The 18,323-nt window shown below is 40.7% G+C and overlaps 1 protein-coding gene across 3 annotated transcripts; it reads left to right on the top strand.

Annotated features, from left to right (window-relative positions):
- The first annotated feature begins 1,446 nt into the window (after window positions 1-1,446).
- On the top strand, window positions 1,447-14,794 carry eef2k (eukaryotic elongation factor 2 kinase). 3 transcript variants are annotated; one of them, XM_058406230.1, is made up of 20 exons: window positions 1,447-1,701; window positions 2,036-2,306; window positions 3,103-3,168; window positions 4,112-4,212; window positions 5,259-5,319; window positions 5,448-5,485; window positions 5,817-5,988; window positions 6,091-6,240; window positions 6,594-6,726; window positions 6,859-6,986; window positions 7,735-7,933; window positions 8,060-8,115; window positions 8,209-8,286; window positions 8,417-8,473; window positions 8,618-8,680; window positions 9,796-9,930; window positions 10,683-10,871; window positions 10,974-11,098; window positions 11,276-11,454; window positions 13,859-14,794. In XM_058406230.1, exons 2-20 carry the CDS (start codon window positions 2,073-2,075, stop codon window positions 13,966-13,968), a joined length of 2,274 nt encoding a protein of 757 aa, XP_058262213.1. In that variant the 5' UTR covers window positions 1,447-1,701; window positions 2,036-2,072; the 3' UTR covers window positions 13,969-14,794. The 3 variants fall into 3 exon arrangements, with proteins under 3 accessions (XP_058262213.1, XP_058262215.1, XP_058262214.1); XM_058406232.1 differs by lacking the exon at window positions 3,103-3,168; XM_058406231.1 differs by lacking the exon at window positions 8,618-8,680 and having other exon boundaries at window positions 1,448-1,701.
- The last annotated feature ends 3,529 nt before the right edge of the window (window positions 14,795-18,323 follow it).

Raw genomic sequence — 18,323 nt, 5'->3', positions numbered from 1 at the left:
ATTCTTCTTAATGAAACATTGACTCAGCAGTCACAGGAACAAGAGTTTGGTTATCACAGCTGTGCTGATATGTAGTAGAACAACATGGTTGAGAGTGTGATATTACTATTATATTATAGATCTGTAAACATACAAATTAGTATAGAATTAGTTACAGTTAAGCCACAATATGGCTAAAGTTTCTGATTATTTTTCATCCAATAACGTAAATACATCCCGAAGAAGCACACTCTCACACTTTATAACATGTCAGCTAGCTGGATGGCAAGTTCACATTGACTTGTACATTCCTGTTAAAAGGAATCCAGTAAAAAAAACAAAAAAAAAAAGGGAAACGTTTTCATCGATGCACACAGTGAAACATCTTCTTCATTCAGCTTTTCCCTACAGCGGATCATCTCTCTCCACCTCTCCCTATCTTCTGTATCCTCAACACTTACAACCACTAGCTTCATATCCTCAGTTATTACATCCATATACCTCCTCTTTGGCCTTCCTCTTTGCCTCCTGCCTGGCAGCTCCATGTCCAACATTCTCCTACCAATATACTCACTCTCCCTCTTTGTCCCACAAACGTCCAACATGAGCTGTCCCTCTATTATGTACTCATTCCACAGTGAAACATCTCAGTGTGTTTAAAAGAAATATAGGCATTCTTTGAACACTGCTCGACCAATCGAATAAGTGGTGTTTTGTAAATAGATTTTATAAAACACAATTATAAATGCAAAATGTTATTTTATAAAGTATAAAAATAATACGAGTTGAAGTATCATTTCAGCCATGTTGGCAAAGCTAAAGTGTAAATCAGTGTGTGTGTGTTGCCATTTGTGTTGGATGGAAATAAATGAATGAAGTTAGGTAAAGAAGAACAATCACTGGACAAAACAGCCGAATGCTTATATTATGCTTTGGAGTAAAACAAAATGGAGAGGGGAAAGAGTCGGTTCTCAGGTGAGTCGGATCAGTGAAATGATCCGACTCACTGAAAAGATCATTATATATTCATAAATATTCTCTCTCCCTCTATCTATCTCTCTCTCGCCTGTGTGTGTGTGTGTGTGTGTGTGTGTGTGTGTGTGTGTCTACGTGCCGTCCGTGCATGCGGGCCATGTCGCTGTGGGCGTGGTGTACGGTACACACACATGACTCTATAAGGATTTTCTGCTATTGTAAACTGAGACCTCTACTGGTAGCTTTAGATATCAACATTCTCCAAACCACTACTACTACTACTATTAAGCGTTTACAGAATTATGATTTAATCGACCTTGGTGCATGATTCAAACATACAGCCTGATGTTTATACACGCCAAAGATAAATGCCATAACAGCACTTTTTGGTAAACAACCGTAAGGATTCGGTCGTAGTAAGCACCACGCATGCGCTGTAGTGAGAAGGAGTGCACTGGCTCCATCCAGCACTGTGTACAGATATGTGTGTGTGTGTGTGTGTGTGTCAGTCAGTGGGCCACACGCTTTAGTGCTGGATTGAAGTGGGCAGAGCTGATGGTGGGACACGTTGTGTCGTCCATTGGGGATTACTGAGACGGGGGGGATTTATTTCCTTAAAACTATCCATATTAAGTCCTCGCTGCACTTTCATTTGCACACCATTTGGAAATAACTGGACCGAAAAGAAGATTACTTCGTGAATGTTATGGCCTTCCGCACATGAGCTTTGTTGATTATTAACGAAAGGTGGGTCATGTGTTTATTTTCACGTTGCTAACCTCCTTGATTGTCTTTAAGATCTCTGCTAGCTGCGCGTGACGGGGTTGAACCCTCGAAATACGACCAAAATAAAGTATATATTTTGACGACGTTTAACAATGGAAACGTATCGGATACGTGGCGTACTTTCCTTGTAAAGAATTTTCTGCTTAACTAAGCATTCAAGCTGCGTGCTAACTAAGGTAGCTAAGGCTATCTGACCATGTCAGTATCATGTGGGCTCGTGCTAGCTGCATTGACAACGGAGTCACCAAAGTGATCTGAACCATCACTGATCTCCATCTCCTTCATCTTGTTCAAGGACCATCGCTTTTGATTAGCAGCACTTGAAGATCACCATGGCAGACGAGGAGCTCATGTTCAGCATGGAGGAGGTGGACAGTCTGAAAAGACCTTCGGTCAGCAGGTCTGTGTCCTCGGGACGTAACAGCACAGTTGATGATGAGGAAGATGACTTCTACATCTGTCCCATCACCGATGATCCCATCAGTCCCACGAAAGGCATCTGCGATTACCTCAAAGACCTCGTCCATCATAAACAACTCTCTAACTCCTTGCCCAAAAGCTACAAGGTAACACCTGTTTTTTTCATATGGCTGTTTTAGTCATCCAGCTTAATCCAGGAAGCTGTTCTTGATGATTTTATATTGATGACGCTTATTGTGCATATTATCCTATAATATTTTAATGAAAATATTTCCCTGAATAGACCTGCCTGTTTACATGTAAACATTATTAGACAAAAGATCTTTCGGCGCTTGCATGACACATGTTGATGATTTTATATTTGTGGTGTTGTGTGTCATGTTAGATTACAATAGGCATATCGATCAGTCAAGATCACCAGGTTCTGGTGTATTTTTACAGAAAAATGGAGATCTAGGCATCCTGTCCATTAATAATAATCCTTGCATGAACTTTTTTTCTGTCAGACGAAGCTCAGCTAAATCCATTTTACATTTAAACCCTGATGCCAATGGTTTGTCCTTTGTAAAAGTCCTACATGTACACAGAGGAAGATAAACAAGCCCTGTCTGAAACATATGCTTAGAGGCTGGTCAGTACCTGCTTCCTGAAAATGTCTTCTACAGAACTGCGTATATCACAGCTTTTCCTCTGTTGATCTCACTGACGTTCAAGTCTTCTTTTTTTTTTCTTAACATATTATAATAACACTGCATGCCTTGGTGCGCAGTTCTAGCCGGGAATGGTCTTTAGCTGTACTGTTGCTCACTTGGTTTGCGGTTAGAGCTTGATTCTTCTTCTTTTATGTCAAAAAGCAGAATCTAATCAAACCTTGTGCAAAATCGAGAGTGTATAGTTGATGTCTAACTGTCCGCTGTATCTGCCCATCACCTTCCCCTTCAGAACAAAAACGAAACCGACCCAGAGGTGCATTCGGTCAGGTTTGGTTCTTTAACTGAGAAAGGTCGGGTATGTGCATTCAACAACTTTTTTTTCCAACACGTTTTTCTTTCCCTTCTTATCCCTTGCCATACACTCCCTGTCTTTTCCATTCCTCATTAATCTTTTTTCTCTCCCTGTAGCTTCTCATAGTTTGGTATGCATGCCCTTACTTCGCCCTTAGGGTTTTCTGTCTTTCCTTCATAATCACCTGTTGTTTCAGCTGTTTGCTACCTGCAGGGAAACAACCCCAGCCAAATGTCATGGCTTCTTGAAGAATTTGTAAATATGGTTTTTTTTTTTTTTTTTTTTGTGAAAATGTATAGACATGAGTATTCACAGATACTCTAAACTACTTTTAACAGTTTTACCAGATCTGTAACACAGATATCTGTATATATACTTATATATATGCACGCTGTGTGCGCTGTACGACTACAAACCTTTCAAAACTCTAATTATAGGCTGCAGAGCCAAAGTATTTGAGGCAAGCCTGCTGTTCCATGAATTATGGTAGCAAAAGCAATCAAAACCATCCTACTCCTACTATCAACTTGAGTTTCTCTTGTTTCCCCGTTGATGATTTTATATTTGTGGTGTTGTGTCATCTTGGATTATAGCCATATCGGTCAGCCAAGATCCTAAAGTACGAGCCAGGTTCCGGCGTATTTTTAACATTTGCAGAAAAATGTAGATCGTTCTGTCCATTTACCATCTGTTGATTTGAGCGTAATAATAATAATCCTTGCATGAACTTTTGCTTCTGTTTTATTTCGTAGCCATTACCCCACTCGCTTCCTGCCCTTGTCTGCCCTTCTCTACTTTCAGCTAATAGGTTTTTGTGCATGTCCTATGTAAATGACATAAAACACAGGAAAAAGAAGAGAATATATGTCCTTGTCAATCTGGACATAATGATTTGAATGTTTTTTTCAGGGAACATTCTGCCTATTTCTTTTCCTTTCCTTTCTAGGCTGCTTGGAAACATGCTATTGAGAAAGCCAGGTCTATGCCAGACCCCTGGGCTGAGTTTCATCTCGAAGATGTTGAGACGGAGCCCTGCATTCGTTACAGGTCTGTAGTTCAATGTCGTTTTACTTCCTCTGTGTACGATAATGCAATTATTGAGCTGTCCTGTATCATAACAGTGTGTGGTGGAGGCAACGAGGAAGCAGAGGGTTGCAGGGCTTGTTTTTGTGCTAAATTTAACATGGCTGAAAAGCAATTCCCATCCAGTCTTGATATACAGCTAATAGCTGTGTGTCGGAGCTGATGTGCAGCCAATAGTAGGGGCTGCGCTCTACTTGGAATGTTTCACATGGTACAGAGTGTTCTGCCTAAGAGGAGCATTACGCACGTTTACTTGTGTAAATAAAAGGCATGTGCTAGCAGGGTCGTGTTTCTTTTACAGTGCACCATACTGTGCGTGAGCTCTGTTTTTCTGTAAGAGACTCAGCAGGACTTTAAGAGGATTTTTATTTCCCCGGAAAATTAATTAATATCGTCTACGAATGATCAAATTTAGTCTGAGGTAGAGGGACAAAATCGCTGAGGCTCAAAAATACCTCAGCATATAGGACCAGGACTTAAATAATAATTAAGCAAATGATGTCTGAAAAATACTTTCAGTTTGATATTATGGAAATGTTTTAATCTAATGTGAGCCTTATTGTGTGGGTTGAAAATATGAGGAAAGAAGGGCCACGCCTCCTGCAATGGGACTGACAGGCAAAGAGGCCACGCCCCCTTACAGAGATTGCCATATATAGGTTTATGGCTGTATTTTGCTCAGTACATTCTATTTTCATTCAGTGCAGCTGTAGAGGAAATATTGAGACCAGCGTAAAGCTTCTAACCTTGACATTTGAAACAAAATTGAATCAACATTTTGTTTATTAAGGTTTTTATTATGTCAAGGAAGTAGATACAGGATGAAAAATCTTACATCATGAAATTTGGGGTATATTTCAGCTTGAGGTTTCATAGTGGCTCAGTAATCAGGCTTTCAGTTCACCCCTGAAATCAGTTCATTATATCTTGTACTAAATAAATAAAGAGACGTCACTTTCATGTTTTTGTGCGAGCAGCCGTCCTAACAGTGTGCCCCGGTCATCCTCTAGGTACAGTGCCATTACTGGTGAATGGGTCCAGGACCAAGTCTTCATCAAGATGTCCTCTCAGGTAACAATAACACTGTCAGTAACTCTAACTAGACTTAGAGTAACCATGAAGTGTGCTTTTTACTTTAGGGAAATTAGTTGACTTGTCACTTTATTTAACAACTTGTCAAATAAATGTTTCTTTTACAGCCCTTTGGAAAAGGCGCCATGAGAGAGTGTTTCCGAACGTAAGCACTGTGCAGATTTACTCTTGAGCATATATTTGTTCACTCCTGCACTACATTCCTTTACATAGCAGTTCAGGGTAAAATATTCCACGCTCAGAGGTTTCGGGTTTCGGGTATGGGTTCCCGTTCACCATGTGGCATCGAAACGGTTCAAAAAGCTGCATGACTCCTTTCATAACACACTGTGTCGAGTAAAGTTTTGAGTTAGTTTGTACTTATTCTTCACCTTGTGTAAATAGACAGTGTCACAGCATGACTTCCTTATTACTGTGGTTTAAAGTTGCTCTTCACACTCAGCAGCTGTTTGACACGAAGTTTCTTTGCTTTGCAGAAAGAAGTTGTCAAACTTCTCCCATAGCAGCAACTGGAAATCGGCATCGAACTACGTGGCTAAGCGGTACATGGAGACCGTGGACCGAGATGTTTATTTTGAGGATGTTAGATTACAAATGGAAGCTAAATTATGGGGTGAGGAGTATAATCGTCACAGGCCGCCAAAGCAGGTACCTGTTTTTATTTTCAGGCTGCTTGATTCTTGTTGAACTTTTTATTTTTCTGTAGATAGTAATCTGGTGTGTGTGTTTGGTTGGTTATCTTCACTTTAGGTTGACATCATGCAAATGTGTGTTGTGGAAATGACCTCACGCCCAGGTAAACCGCTTTTCCACCTGGAGCACTACATCGAGGGGCAGTACATCAAATACAACTCGAACTCTGGCTTTGTGAGGGACGATAACATACGTCTTACGCCTCAGGTATATTGTATATTGTCAGGTATATTGTATTGTTAGCGTGCACAAAATGTAGCTGCCACTGCACTGCAAAAAAATGACATCTTAGCAAGTGAAATCATCTGTAAAGTCTGAATCATATAGTATTTCCTATTACATTTAAGATTACTAAACCCTAGTTCTAGACATTTCTGTTCATTTCAAGCTTGAAGAAGGGTTAGAAATCTTTATATTTGGTTCACTGTAATCTTATAATAGGAAATACAATAAGAGATCAGATATTTTCACTCACTAAGGTCAGTTTCTGCAGCATGAAAGTCATTTGTAATTCACACGTAGCACGAGCCGGTGTTCACACAGCAATTCTGTGGTCTTAGGCTTTCAGTCACTTTACATTCGAACGTTCGGGACACCAGCTGATAGTTGTGGACATTCAGGGTGTTGGAGACCTCTACACAGACCCTCAGATCCACACAGAGAAGGGCACTGACTTTGGTGATGGAAATTTGGGTACTTATCTAGATCTTTCTCTTCAGTACAATCACCCATGCATGGTCTGTCTCGAAGCAAGAGTTGTCTGACTGTTAGGATTATGCACAGACTCGTTTCTGATGTTATCTTTCTTGTGCACGTGCCGTTAAGGTGTACGAGGCATGGCCCTGTTCTTCCACTCGCACCTGTGTAACAAGATTTGTAAGAGTATGGGCCTCACGCCGTTTGACCTGGCTCCTGCAGAAAGCTCTCAGCTGGACTGCACCAACAAGCTGCTGGTTAGTCTCCTAGATGCTATTCTTAACTTCTGTTAGGGTCCAAACTTTGAGTTTAATCATTAATAACAATTTCATGAGTTAAACAATCTAGATGGTGATGGTGTTCTTTTATAAACACAAGCACGTGGATTTTAAACCAGTTAGAACAACGTGTCCTTTTCTGTTCTTTCCGTAAAAAAACACTCCAGTGTGCATTGCAGTGTTGAATCTTGGCCAGTCTCTTAGGAGTGTAGCTTCGAAGGGAAAACTGAAAGAAGGGACTGGATTTTAAACACCTAGCTTCAATTGATCTACATACATGCTCTTGCTGATAGGAACGTCAATTCCTTAAACTCAAATAAACAGCGATATGCAAATAAATATAAGCCACATACATGTACTCAAGACAAGTAAATATAATAAACTATAGAACTTGTTTTTTGCAATTGTTTAAATTATGTTTATTTTTACATGATTCAAAACATCTGATTTATAGTAAAGTATCTTGTCTTGAGGTTTCAGAGTGGCACGATTTTGCTCTATTGCTTTCACGAATTATACCAAAAACAACACACAGATCCCGTCTTGTTGATTATAAGCACCTCTTAGCACTTATAGTCTATCAGTTATTCAAAATAGGATGATGTTTATGATTTAAAGACATTCGAGGTTCTTTCTGGATGTGATGTCAGTCACTGAACCGTAATGTCAGCCATTAACCTTCACAACTGTGAGAAATAACAAGGTGTGTTGTTTTCGAACCGGTTAGGAGTCAGCCCAGACCGTACTCCGTGGCTCTGAGGAACACTGCGGCTCTCCCAGGGTCCGCACCACGTCTTTTACCCGCGGCCCCCCTCTCCTGTCTCGACTCTCGGAGACTTCCTCCGTAGACGAGAACATGAGCGACGCAGACTCCATTCCCTGTTCGCCCCTGAGCCTGGGTGCCTTTGCAGGACGCTCTCCCTTGGGTAAAGTCTCCCCAGAGTCTCCCCAAAGTCTCCTCCTTATTTCATCTTGTTGTTTTGTTTTTACGCCTATCAAGGCTATTATTACTGTTGAAACCGTAAAGCTGGATTTGGTTTTTGCTGCTTTAGGTTGGCCAGGCGTGCATGAGACGGATGAAGCAGAAAGAAACAACTGGAATCGAAAGGTTAGGGTGTGGAACAAAACGGTTTCATTTCAAACAAACAAATTACCGTAGTCATAGCAGAGTCATAAGACCTGAATCGTCTTTCATTCCCAGGACTCGGAGAGCGGTGGAGACAGCGGTTACCCGAGTGAGAAACGCAGCGAAGGAGACCCAGGAGAACACCATGAAAGGGTATTTTCTTTTTTTTATAATATGTCTGAGTGATGTATTTAAACACCACTTGTAATAGTGGCAGTGAAAGAGACACATTTTTGGATTCTTCACAACCGTGTGATAGTGGCTTTTATACGTCACCATGTAGGCTCGACCTTTCTACAACAGGCATTGCTCCGAATCGGATGAAGACAGTGTCCGTCGGGTAAATACAACTACTTCACTCCCCCCGCTCGATCATAACCATCCAGTAACCATATAACACACTCCTTTATGTGTTTCTCACCTCACACTTTCTCCAGCTTTCTACATTTACACTACTCTTTCCCCTTCCTCTCGCCTTTCTCAGCACAAAGTGGTGGGTAACGCCAGCAAGTTCTCAGTTACTCTAAACCTCCCTGACTCTCAGACGGTGATTTTTCCTGCATGCACCACCTTTAGTCTTGCCCTCTGTCTGGTTTGAGCATCAGAGTATTGTTTAAAATTGGTCTCAGGTGTTCTCTCGCTTCTTGGTTCTCTAATGCATGCTGCTAGGGGATATTAAAAGTAAAATCTTGAGCATTCATTTCCCACAGACAGAAGGACAGCCATGCTTTTTGGGGTTTTTTTTTGTCCCATGATATTGGAGATTTTCAGCATTGTTTCTGCTGCATGTAAATTAGCTTTTTGTTCGTCTTTATAATTGAAGGAGACTTGCTAGTGTGTCACCACTGCAATCATGTTCACGTTCTTGTCTTCTGTGTGTTTTGAATCCGCATGTATTCCTATAAATCAACGAATTTATGAAATTCCGCTATCTTCGGATCACGCAAAATTAATAAAAATCTTAAAATGTCGGCAACCTCTCGTGATGAGTTGGCTGATACAAGCTGATTCTGAGAACTGAAATGGAAACAACCTCCTCTTGGTTACAAAGAAATGATAGTGTTAGCGATCTTGGGGCTGAAAGGTTAATAGAGAAGAAGTTGTACAAGCATTGTCTACATGAGCATTTTTATTTGTTATGCCATGTTTTTCAGCCTTTTTTCCTGTTTTGTTTCATACAGTATAGCACAATGAATTTATTTATTTTTTAGTATTCCAGATTGTTTGGAAACTGGAGCAGAAAGGGTTAAGGTCCTTGTTCAAGCCTCAGCAGTGGCAGTTTGGCAGCGCTGGGGCTTGAACCCATGACCTTGTAATCAGAGCCTTTAGACACTGAGCCACTTTAACCTCTTAAGCTCCAAAGTGCTGGTTGTGCTTCCAGAGCTCAGTCTTCTGGGGAAAAAATAATCACTGAGGCAAAAAAAAAAAATCCATTTATTTTCTCCCAATCTGGTGTGCTTGTCATTTTTTTCTTTATGGATTTGCACCTCCTGCTTTGTCTAGTAACTGAGGTTCATGGTTCTTGCATTTTCAAAACTATTGCACAAACGTAAATGCACCATTGTGGCCAAACTTATGCACTTTCGAGCATCTTCCTTTAATTTTTATAGCATCACTCTCTTTTTCTTTTTTTTTCATACATGTATTTGTTTTACCCTCCAGCTGACAGAGGAAAAATGGAGTTTCTTCCATTCGTCTCGTGCCCACGTTCATAGGCCATCCTGTGTGGCAGTAGAGGTGGAGAGACTGAATGCGCAGTTTCTTGAAAGGAAAATCGGCAAATCTATTCTGGGCAAGGTAGAGTACTTTTTCACTTTTTAGCTATGTACTTTATAGAGGATCAGGCATAACATTATGACCACCTGACTAATATTGTGTTGGTCCCCCTTTTGCTGCCAAAACAGCCCTGGCCCCCGTGCCAGATCCCTGAAAGTGTGCTGTGGTATCTGGCACCAAGATGTTAGCAGCAGATCCTTTAAGTCCTGTAAGTTGCAAGGTGGGCCAACTTACAGGACTTAAAGGATACTTACAGGACTTAAAGGATACTTTTAACGGATACTGACCACTGCAGACCGGGAACACCCCACAAGAGCTGCAGTTTTGGAGATGCTCTGATCCAGTCCTCTATCCATCACAATCTGGCCCTTGTCAAACTCGCTCAAATCCTTACGCTTGTCCATTTTTATGCCTGATCGGTGTACATAAGTAATAGTAATTGTATCTCAGATGAAGAAAAAATAGACTTGCATTGGATTATTATTCAGATTGTGTAACAGTGTGATTCTGAGATGTACGTGGCAGTGTATCGGTCTGATGAAGTGTGATATCTATTTTTGGCATAAGTGCCTTTGAAGTGGATATTATCAGCTGTACTAGACAGATCCATATACATGAGGGCATGTTAGTGTGTGTGTGTGTGTTTTGTAATCAACTGAAAATCGAAAAATCTGCAGATTAAATTAGCTGCTTATAGCCTTTCAAATAATTTTTTTTTACCATTGATGTAACAGTGGGTGTACAGTTGTTTAATTCTGCTCTCACATCATCAGGTACATCTAGCCATGGTCCGATATCATGAAGCAGGTCGGTTCTGTGAAAAAGATGCACCGTGGGACCAGAATTCTGCCGTGTATCATCTGGAGAGGGCTGCTATGTGTGGCGAGTTGGAGGCTATCGTAGCACTCGGTCAGTTATATCTGCAGCTGCCGCATCACGTCCTGCCTGAGATTGAACTGCAGGTACCATTTGTTGTTTTAACCCAGATTTGATTTTTCCACAAGGATGAACTAAATGAACTTGCTTTTTAAATTCTCTTTGTCTGTGCTGCACTGGGACAACAGGACAATGAAGAGAACAGGAAGAAAGGTTTCCACATGTTGCTTCAGGCAGCTGAGGCTGGAGACAGACCCAGTATGATTTTAGTGGCCAGAGCTTTTGACACAGGAGTCAACCTCCCACCTAACAGGTACAAAATAATCTAAAAGATTGTTAAGTCCTAATTATACTCAAATATCAAATCTCCAAAAGATTCAAACAGGCTTTCTGAGACCACCACAGTTTTAATCTAAAAATAAAAAAGGAGGGAAGGGCTGTTTTCAGTTTTCAGTCGTGATTTATTTGTTGTTGTATTTACATTGTGCAGGACTCAGGACTGGGAGGAAGCGGTGCAGTGGTATGAGTGTGCGCTCAACATGACTGATTATGATGAAGGAGGAGAGTTTGATGGCATGCAGGATGAACCCCGCTACCTCCTTCTAGCTCGGGCCGCTGAGATGTACCAAGAAGGAAGTTTTGGCCTTACTGCAGATCCTCAGAGAGCAGGTATGAATGGGAATGTTAAGTGTTTTTCCTCCAGGGTTTTTGCAATAGCAGAAATGAACGCAAATCCCAACAAATTTGCCACAGGTTTAGGCAAAGACATCAACACGCATTCAGCCATAGCCCTCTTGTACTCATGTGTGTGGAACAGCTATCATGGAACATAATTATACAAAAATATGTGCCTGCAATTTGCCAATTTAAATGGTCCTATAACCCCACATCCCTCCAACACACACACACAAAACCCTTTTGAAAATTGTATTGCAAATTTTATTTTTAAAAACAATCTTTAGCATTTTTGGCTGGAACTTTCACAGAGAAACTCAGCCTGTTTCCTGGAGGCCCTGATTTTAGTTCTGTTGTGTATTAATACATTTTTATACAATAATTAAACCATCCAAAAATATGAATCTGGCAATAACCTATATCACAAGTACTGCATAAAAACGAACATGGAGTACGATTCATAGACTTTCAAAGGGTATCTAAACACCTGGAATAATAAACTTTAGGTGTGGCGTTCCTATTAAATGAAATGTGATTAAATGATACTTCATTGGTACAGAGAAAGGTCTTAATGCTGGAAAAGATTTGCATAAAGTTCTTATCAGCTGCTTGTTAAGAAAACTTAGATAAAACCCGTGATGAGCAAGCTTCAGGGTAGATTACCATGCAGTACATCACTGTTTCAGATTTCCTAAAGGCCAGCTACGTGTTGCACAGCACCACACACTTTGGTCAACAAGCACAGCACTATGTTTGGAGAAATTCGAACACTACAGATCAAAACCCGAACCTGACTCGAGGCACGGTAATGCTGACGGACTGTTTTGCTTCTTCAGGATGTTTTGTAATCACTGACAAAATAGGAATCTAATAAGAAATGTCAGAGCATTCATGAAAACCTCATTACAAAAATCATTACACTCATACAGCAGGAAAGCATAAAGACAGGAAAGTAAACAGTCATCCGGCGGAAATGCCTGTCCGTTGAAGGAAAAAGGATGTGGGACATGAAAGACGTGTTTTTGCGGTTACTTTAGCTTCCTGTCCACGTTATTTAGGTGAACTTTGACCTGTAAGTTCCCTAAACCAATAGACAAGATGGTTAGATAGCTGTTGTCTAATTTGAGGCCACACCGAGCTGTACGTGTTCGCCATTTGGCCTCTGTCCCTGGTCTTGTTTTATTTCTTTTTGTTTGCACAACTGGTAAGGGACTTGCTCAAGGTCCCAGCTGTGAGACCTTGGTGGTGCTGGGATTTGAACTCGCAACCTTCTGATCAGAAGCCCCACATCGTAATCGCTGAGCTATCACTGTGCTGTTTGGTGAACATCTGGGAAAATTCTCATGCATCGTCATACACCAGTTTGTTTTTTCTCTCTGCCTTTCTTCTTGGTATCTCTGCACTATTTTGGCAAATGTTTTGGGACACCCCTCTAAATGATTGAATTCAGGTGTTGTTTTTCAGGGTTTGTGCTCAGCCCCTTAGTTCCAGTGAAAGGAACTCTTAATGCTTCAGTATACCAAGATATTTTGGACAATTTAATGCACTTTATGGGAACAGTTTGGGGATGGTCACTTCCTGTTCCAACATGACTGCACACTAGTGCACAAAGCAAGCTCCATTAAGACATGGATGAGTGAGTTTGGTGTGGAGGAACTTCACTTGCATGCACTGACCTGTGTGTTTACGGGAATTTTTTGACCATTCCACTAGAAGTGCATTTGTGAGGTCAGAGACTGATGTTGGACGAGAAGGTCTGGCTCACAGTCTCCGCTCTAATTCATCCCAAACGTGTTCTATCAGGTTGAGGTCAGGACTCTATGAAGTTCCTCCACACCAAACTCCCTCATCCATGTCTTTATGGACCTTGCTTTGTGCACTGGTGTGCAGTCATGCTGGAACAGGAAGCTGGTTCCCAGAAAGTTGGTAGCATGAAATTGTCCAAAATGTCTTGGTATGCTGAAGGATTAAGAGTTCCTTTCACTGAAACTAAGGGGCCAAGCCCAACCCCTGAAAAACAACACCTGAACTCAATGATTTGGAGCGGTGTCCCAAAACGTTCGGCAATATAGTGTACATTCACTGAAAACTCAAGAGCTCACTCCTGCTGGCATATAAACTAAAATTTTACTTTTTCACCCATGAATGATTTTCATTGTGCAATTCTAGTGCAGAAATTCTACTTTCAAAAATGTTTGTATTCTTTAATTGCTCAAAAACTGATATGTCAAAGAGAACTTGATGTATTTTTTCACCTGCTATCAGATGTAATCAGTACTATTATACACATATATCTGACCTTTCACAGTTAAAGAACTTCAACAATTTTTACAAATGTTAAAACGATAATTTAAAAATGAACCTAATGAGGCTTGCTACACGTGTCCTTTCTCTGTAGGCGATCTCTTCACTGAGGCAGCTGATGCAGCCATGGAGGCGATGAAGGGCAGACTGGCTAATCAGTACTACATGAAAGCCGAAGAAGCGTGGTCTGCTATGGAAGAATAAAGAAAACCAGTTTTATCTCTCAGGACTGTTAACGGTGTTCATTTCTGCGTGAAATATGTTTACATGCTCTTTAACAGCATCTTTCAGACTGCTGTGCTGTCCGGTTTTATACGGGGTGTCCTAAAGCATGCACCACACAAATGCCTTTGGGGACATTTGGGTTCTCTCATAACCTGGTCAGTAGTTCACAGATGTGAATGGAACTGAAATAAATTTGCATTTAAAGGTTTTAAGACTACAGGTAAGCATCGGGACTCTTAGCAATGGCAGTGACATCACTTCATGGTCTAAAAAATATCATAGCTTGTGTAATGGTGGTGGTAATAACCGCGAGAAGACGATGAATAAGCACTCTATACAAATACTGTATACTCTGCAAACGTGTATGGATCAGTTCTTTCGGTTTCTTGTTTTGCATGCTGGTGTGTTGTGGGTGCCAGAAAATTTTTTTGCTAAGCACATGACTAAATCCAAATGTCTACATGTGTACAATTCTCTTATTTATGTTATTCAGCATACACATATTGGCTGTGTAATGTGAGTGTGATTAATTTATATGATTAAACCCCGAGAAATATCAGAAACAAAACGCCCCTCGGAAAGCACTAGTGAAAGCGGATGGAGATAAAGTGAGTGATGTAACTGTCTTTGCTACAATTGCTGTCTTGTGGTCTGCCTTTCTTGGTATAATACCTTTATTGATTAAAAAAAATGGTTTGGTTTTCATTCTGCTTGTTTTTACCTACCTTCATGCTGAAGAAAACAATTGTGAATTTCGTTTACAAGAGCAAGAACTTGTACAATAAAAATACAAGTGCGAACAAGATGCTGTGTCTGAGTGCTACATGGATGAACATATAATTGCCTGGTAATGGCGCGGGATCAAGGTTATAAGATGAAGCTTAAAGTGACGACAAAATAATCAGCGGTGCAATTAAATACCACGTTAATGAGTGTATCTTTGTCTAATAAAAATTTGTTACTAGGTCTGACAGTTCTATACAGAGTATCAGCAATTTTGCATGATCTGATGTACAATGCAGTGGTGCGACCAAAAGTATGTGGACACCTCACCATTACACTCGTGTGCTTTTTGAACATCACATTCAAGATTCCGTCTTCTTTTTACTGTTGGAATAAGATCCGCTCTTCCACTAGATGGATTTTTGTTCATTCAGCCACAAGAGATTGGTGAGATCAGACACCGATAGAGTGCAGTTCATCCCAAAGGTGATCAGTGGGGTTGAGGTCAGAGCTCTGTGCAGGACACTCAAGATCTTCCTCTACAGCCTTGTTTGACCGTGTCTTCATGGAGCTTGCTTTGTGTAGAGGGGCAGTGTCATGCTGGAAAATGTTTGGGGCTGTCCGTTTCAGTGAAGGAAAAGGCAAAGACTTCTGATGCAATCTTGTGCAATGGGTGTAATGGTTAGGTGTCCACAAACCTTTGGCCATTTAAGATAGATGGATGTGTGGGTGGATCAATGGATGGATAGATGGATTGATGAGAGATGGATGAATGGATCGATGGATTCAATTTAATTACTGGTTCAGAAAATAGACTTGATTATCTATTACTCTGTGATATTTTTTTTCTTTATTTGCCTATAAAATACAAATAGACATACTCATATGAGTGGTGTAAAATACACTGCCATTAGACTTCAGAGCAGAGAAAACATTCTCTGGAATGAAGGAAACTTCACAACCATCTAAAACCACATAGCATAAAGGAGGTGAAGGAGGAATCATTGTATGAGGTTGTTTTTCATGTTTTTGACTTAAAACCTACTAATGCTATAGGGCAGGATATTCCACAGCACTGTGTACTTTAAAGTTTGTGGCAACAATTTTTTTGTTTCAGCATGACGGCCTTGTGTACAAGCCGAGGGCCATAAACGAATGATTTGTGGTTTTTAGTGGAAAAAAATATAAATAAATAAATAAACGAAACACATTTGGAATAAAATTGGTTTCATTACTGCAAGTCCAACCTTATTATCCAAACATGAGTCCCCAAATTCACTAATGTCCTCGCAGTTTAACTGAAATAAATCCTAACAGCCATGAAAATAAATAATGTGAACCTTTTTCAGAAGAACGGAGGTTACTGTAGCAACCAGCTCTGTATTAATCCCAGCTGTTTTGGAATGAGATGTTCGGTCATCTACTTTTGGCCATATAATGTATAGAAAAGTGGTCAGTTAAAGGAGTGATTCTTCCTTCAAAGGAGACTAGTAGACCCAGAGCATGCCTGCAAAACGCCCCCTAGTGTATAAAAGAGCCACAAGATTTTCTTTTTATTTGTGACACGTACATACACTATATTGCCAAAAGTTTTGGGACACCAATCCAAATTAAATTCAGGTATTGTTTTTCAGGGGTTTGGCTTGGCCCCTAAGTTCCAGTGAAAGGAACTCTTAATGCTTCAGCATACCAAGACATTTTGGACAATTTCATGCTTCTAACTTTGTGGGAACAGTTTGGGGATGACCCCTTCCTGTTCCAACATGACTGCACACCAGTGTACAAAGCAAGGTCCATAAAGACATGGATGAGTGAGTTTGGTGTGGAGGAACTTCACAGTTGAGTCCTGACCTCAACCTGATAGAACACCTTTGGGATGAATTAGAGCGGAGACTGTGAGCCAGACCTTCTCGTCCAACATCAGTGCCTGATCTCACAAATGCGCTTCTAGAGGAATGATAAAAAATTCCCATAAACACACTCCTAAACCTTGTGGAAAGCCTTCCCAGAAGCGTGGAAGCTGTTATAGCAGCAAAGGGCGGGCCAACTCCATATTACATTCATGTGCATGTAAAAGCAGACTTCCCAGTTTTGGTCTGGCTCACAGTCTCTGCTGTAATTCATCCCAAAGACGTTCTATCAGGTTGAGGTCAGGACTTTGTGCAGTCAAGTCAAGTTCCTTTCACTGGAACTAAGAGGCCAAGCCCAACCCCTGAAAAACAACATCTGAATTCAGTGATTTGGTGGGGTGTCCCAAAACCCTTGGCAATATAGTACATCTACCTTTTTGTTAATGAGTCTATTGCATTTTGATTTATTTTTTTTATTAGTTTAATAACAACAAACCAAAAAAAACAAAAACAACATAAAAGAGGCCATGCAACATAAATGACAAATGTGTAAATAAAGTACAAAGGAGAAGAATAAATCTCAAAAAGCAGGATAGAAATCAGCATAGAAATCATGGCATCACAAATATGTCAAAATCTTTAAATTCTACAGTAATGTAAATGTTGGAGGGAAGGGACCCCAGACCTTAGGAAAGTTTTAGGAGATAAAACAAAAGTCCTGATCTTGTGCATTCTGTTGCTGAGATTGAGCAAAACAAATGTTTTCTCCCCGTTCAACATTAGCACTGCTCATTACATTCCCAATGATAGTGTGGAGTGGGGGGTGAGGATCTGATTACAAATTAATTGGGGTTAAATCAATCGGACCCTGTCACAGGTCATATTGTGTAGGGTGATGTGCTGGATCTCTCTGAAGACTCATTCTATTGGTAATATACCCTACTAGTTCAATTAGAAAAGAGAAAAAGAAGAAAAATAGAAATAAAATAAAATAGAAACAAGATAGGTTGAGAAGGTTAGCAGTAATCTTATGCTTTGACAAATAAAATATAACTCCTACAGAGACGCTAAAGGTATACATAGACCAGACATAACATTATGACCACCTGCCTAATATTGTGTTGGTTCCCCTTTTGCTGCCAAAACAGCCCTGACCCATCATGCACTGTGTATTCTGACACCTTTCTATCAGAACCAGCATTAACTTCTTCAGCAATTTGGGCAACAGTAGCTCGTCTGTTGGATCGGATCACACGGGCCAGCCTTCACTCCCCACGTGCATTAATGAGCCTTGGCCCCTGTTGCCGGTTCACCACTGTTCCTTCCTTTGACCACTTTTGACAGATACTGACCACTGCAGACCGGGAACACCCCACAAGAGCTGCAGTTTTGGAGATGCTCTGATCCAGTCGTCTAGCCATCACAATTTAGCCCTTGTCAATCTCACTCAAATCCTTACGCGTGTCCATTTTTCCTGCTTCTAACACATCAACTTTGAGGACAAGTGATGTTCACTTGCTGTGTAATATATCCCACCCACTAACAGGTGCCATGATGAGGAGATCATCAGTGTTATTCACTTCACCTCTCACTGCTCATAATGTTATGCCAGAAAACCCAGAAGTAATCACTTCCTCACTCACTGTCAGTATCATAAACAGTGTAGTGGTAGATCATGAGACATATAACCTGAATAGGATGCCAGTCCATCACAGGGCACCATGCACACACATTCACACACTCACTCACACCTCGGGGCAG

Source organism: Hemibagrus wyckioides, linkage group LG13 (assembly GCF_019097595.1).
Source record: "Hemibagrus wyckioides isolate EC202008001 linkage group LG13, SWU_Hwy_1.0, whole genome shotgun sequence".
Taxonomy (NCBI): domain Eukaryota; kingdom Metazoa; phylum Chordata; class Actinopteri; order Siluriformes; family Bagridae; genus Hemibagrus; species Hemibagrus wyckioides.
Note: the sequence above shows the minus strand (reverse complement) of the source record. Positions and strands in the feature narration are given on the sequence as shown.

Excerpts from the sequence above, each read along its gene's own strand:
- eef2k (XM_058406230.1), top strand. The coding sequence starts at position 2,073 with ATGGCAGACGAGGAGCTCATGTTCAGCATGGAGGAGGTGGACAGTCTG. Across the intron at positions 8,287-8,416 it reads CAGGAGAACACCATGAAAGG|GCTCGACCTTTCTACAACAG; the intron begins GTATTTTCTTTT and ends GTCACCATGTAG. Across the intron at positions 8,474-8,617 it reads ATGAAGACAGTGTCCGTCGG|CACAAAGTGGTGGGTAACGC; the intron begins GTAAATACAACT and ends CGCCTTTCTCAG.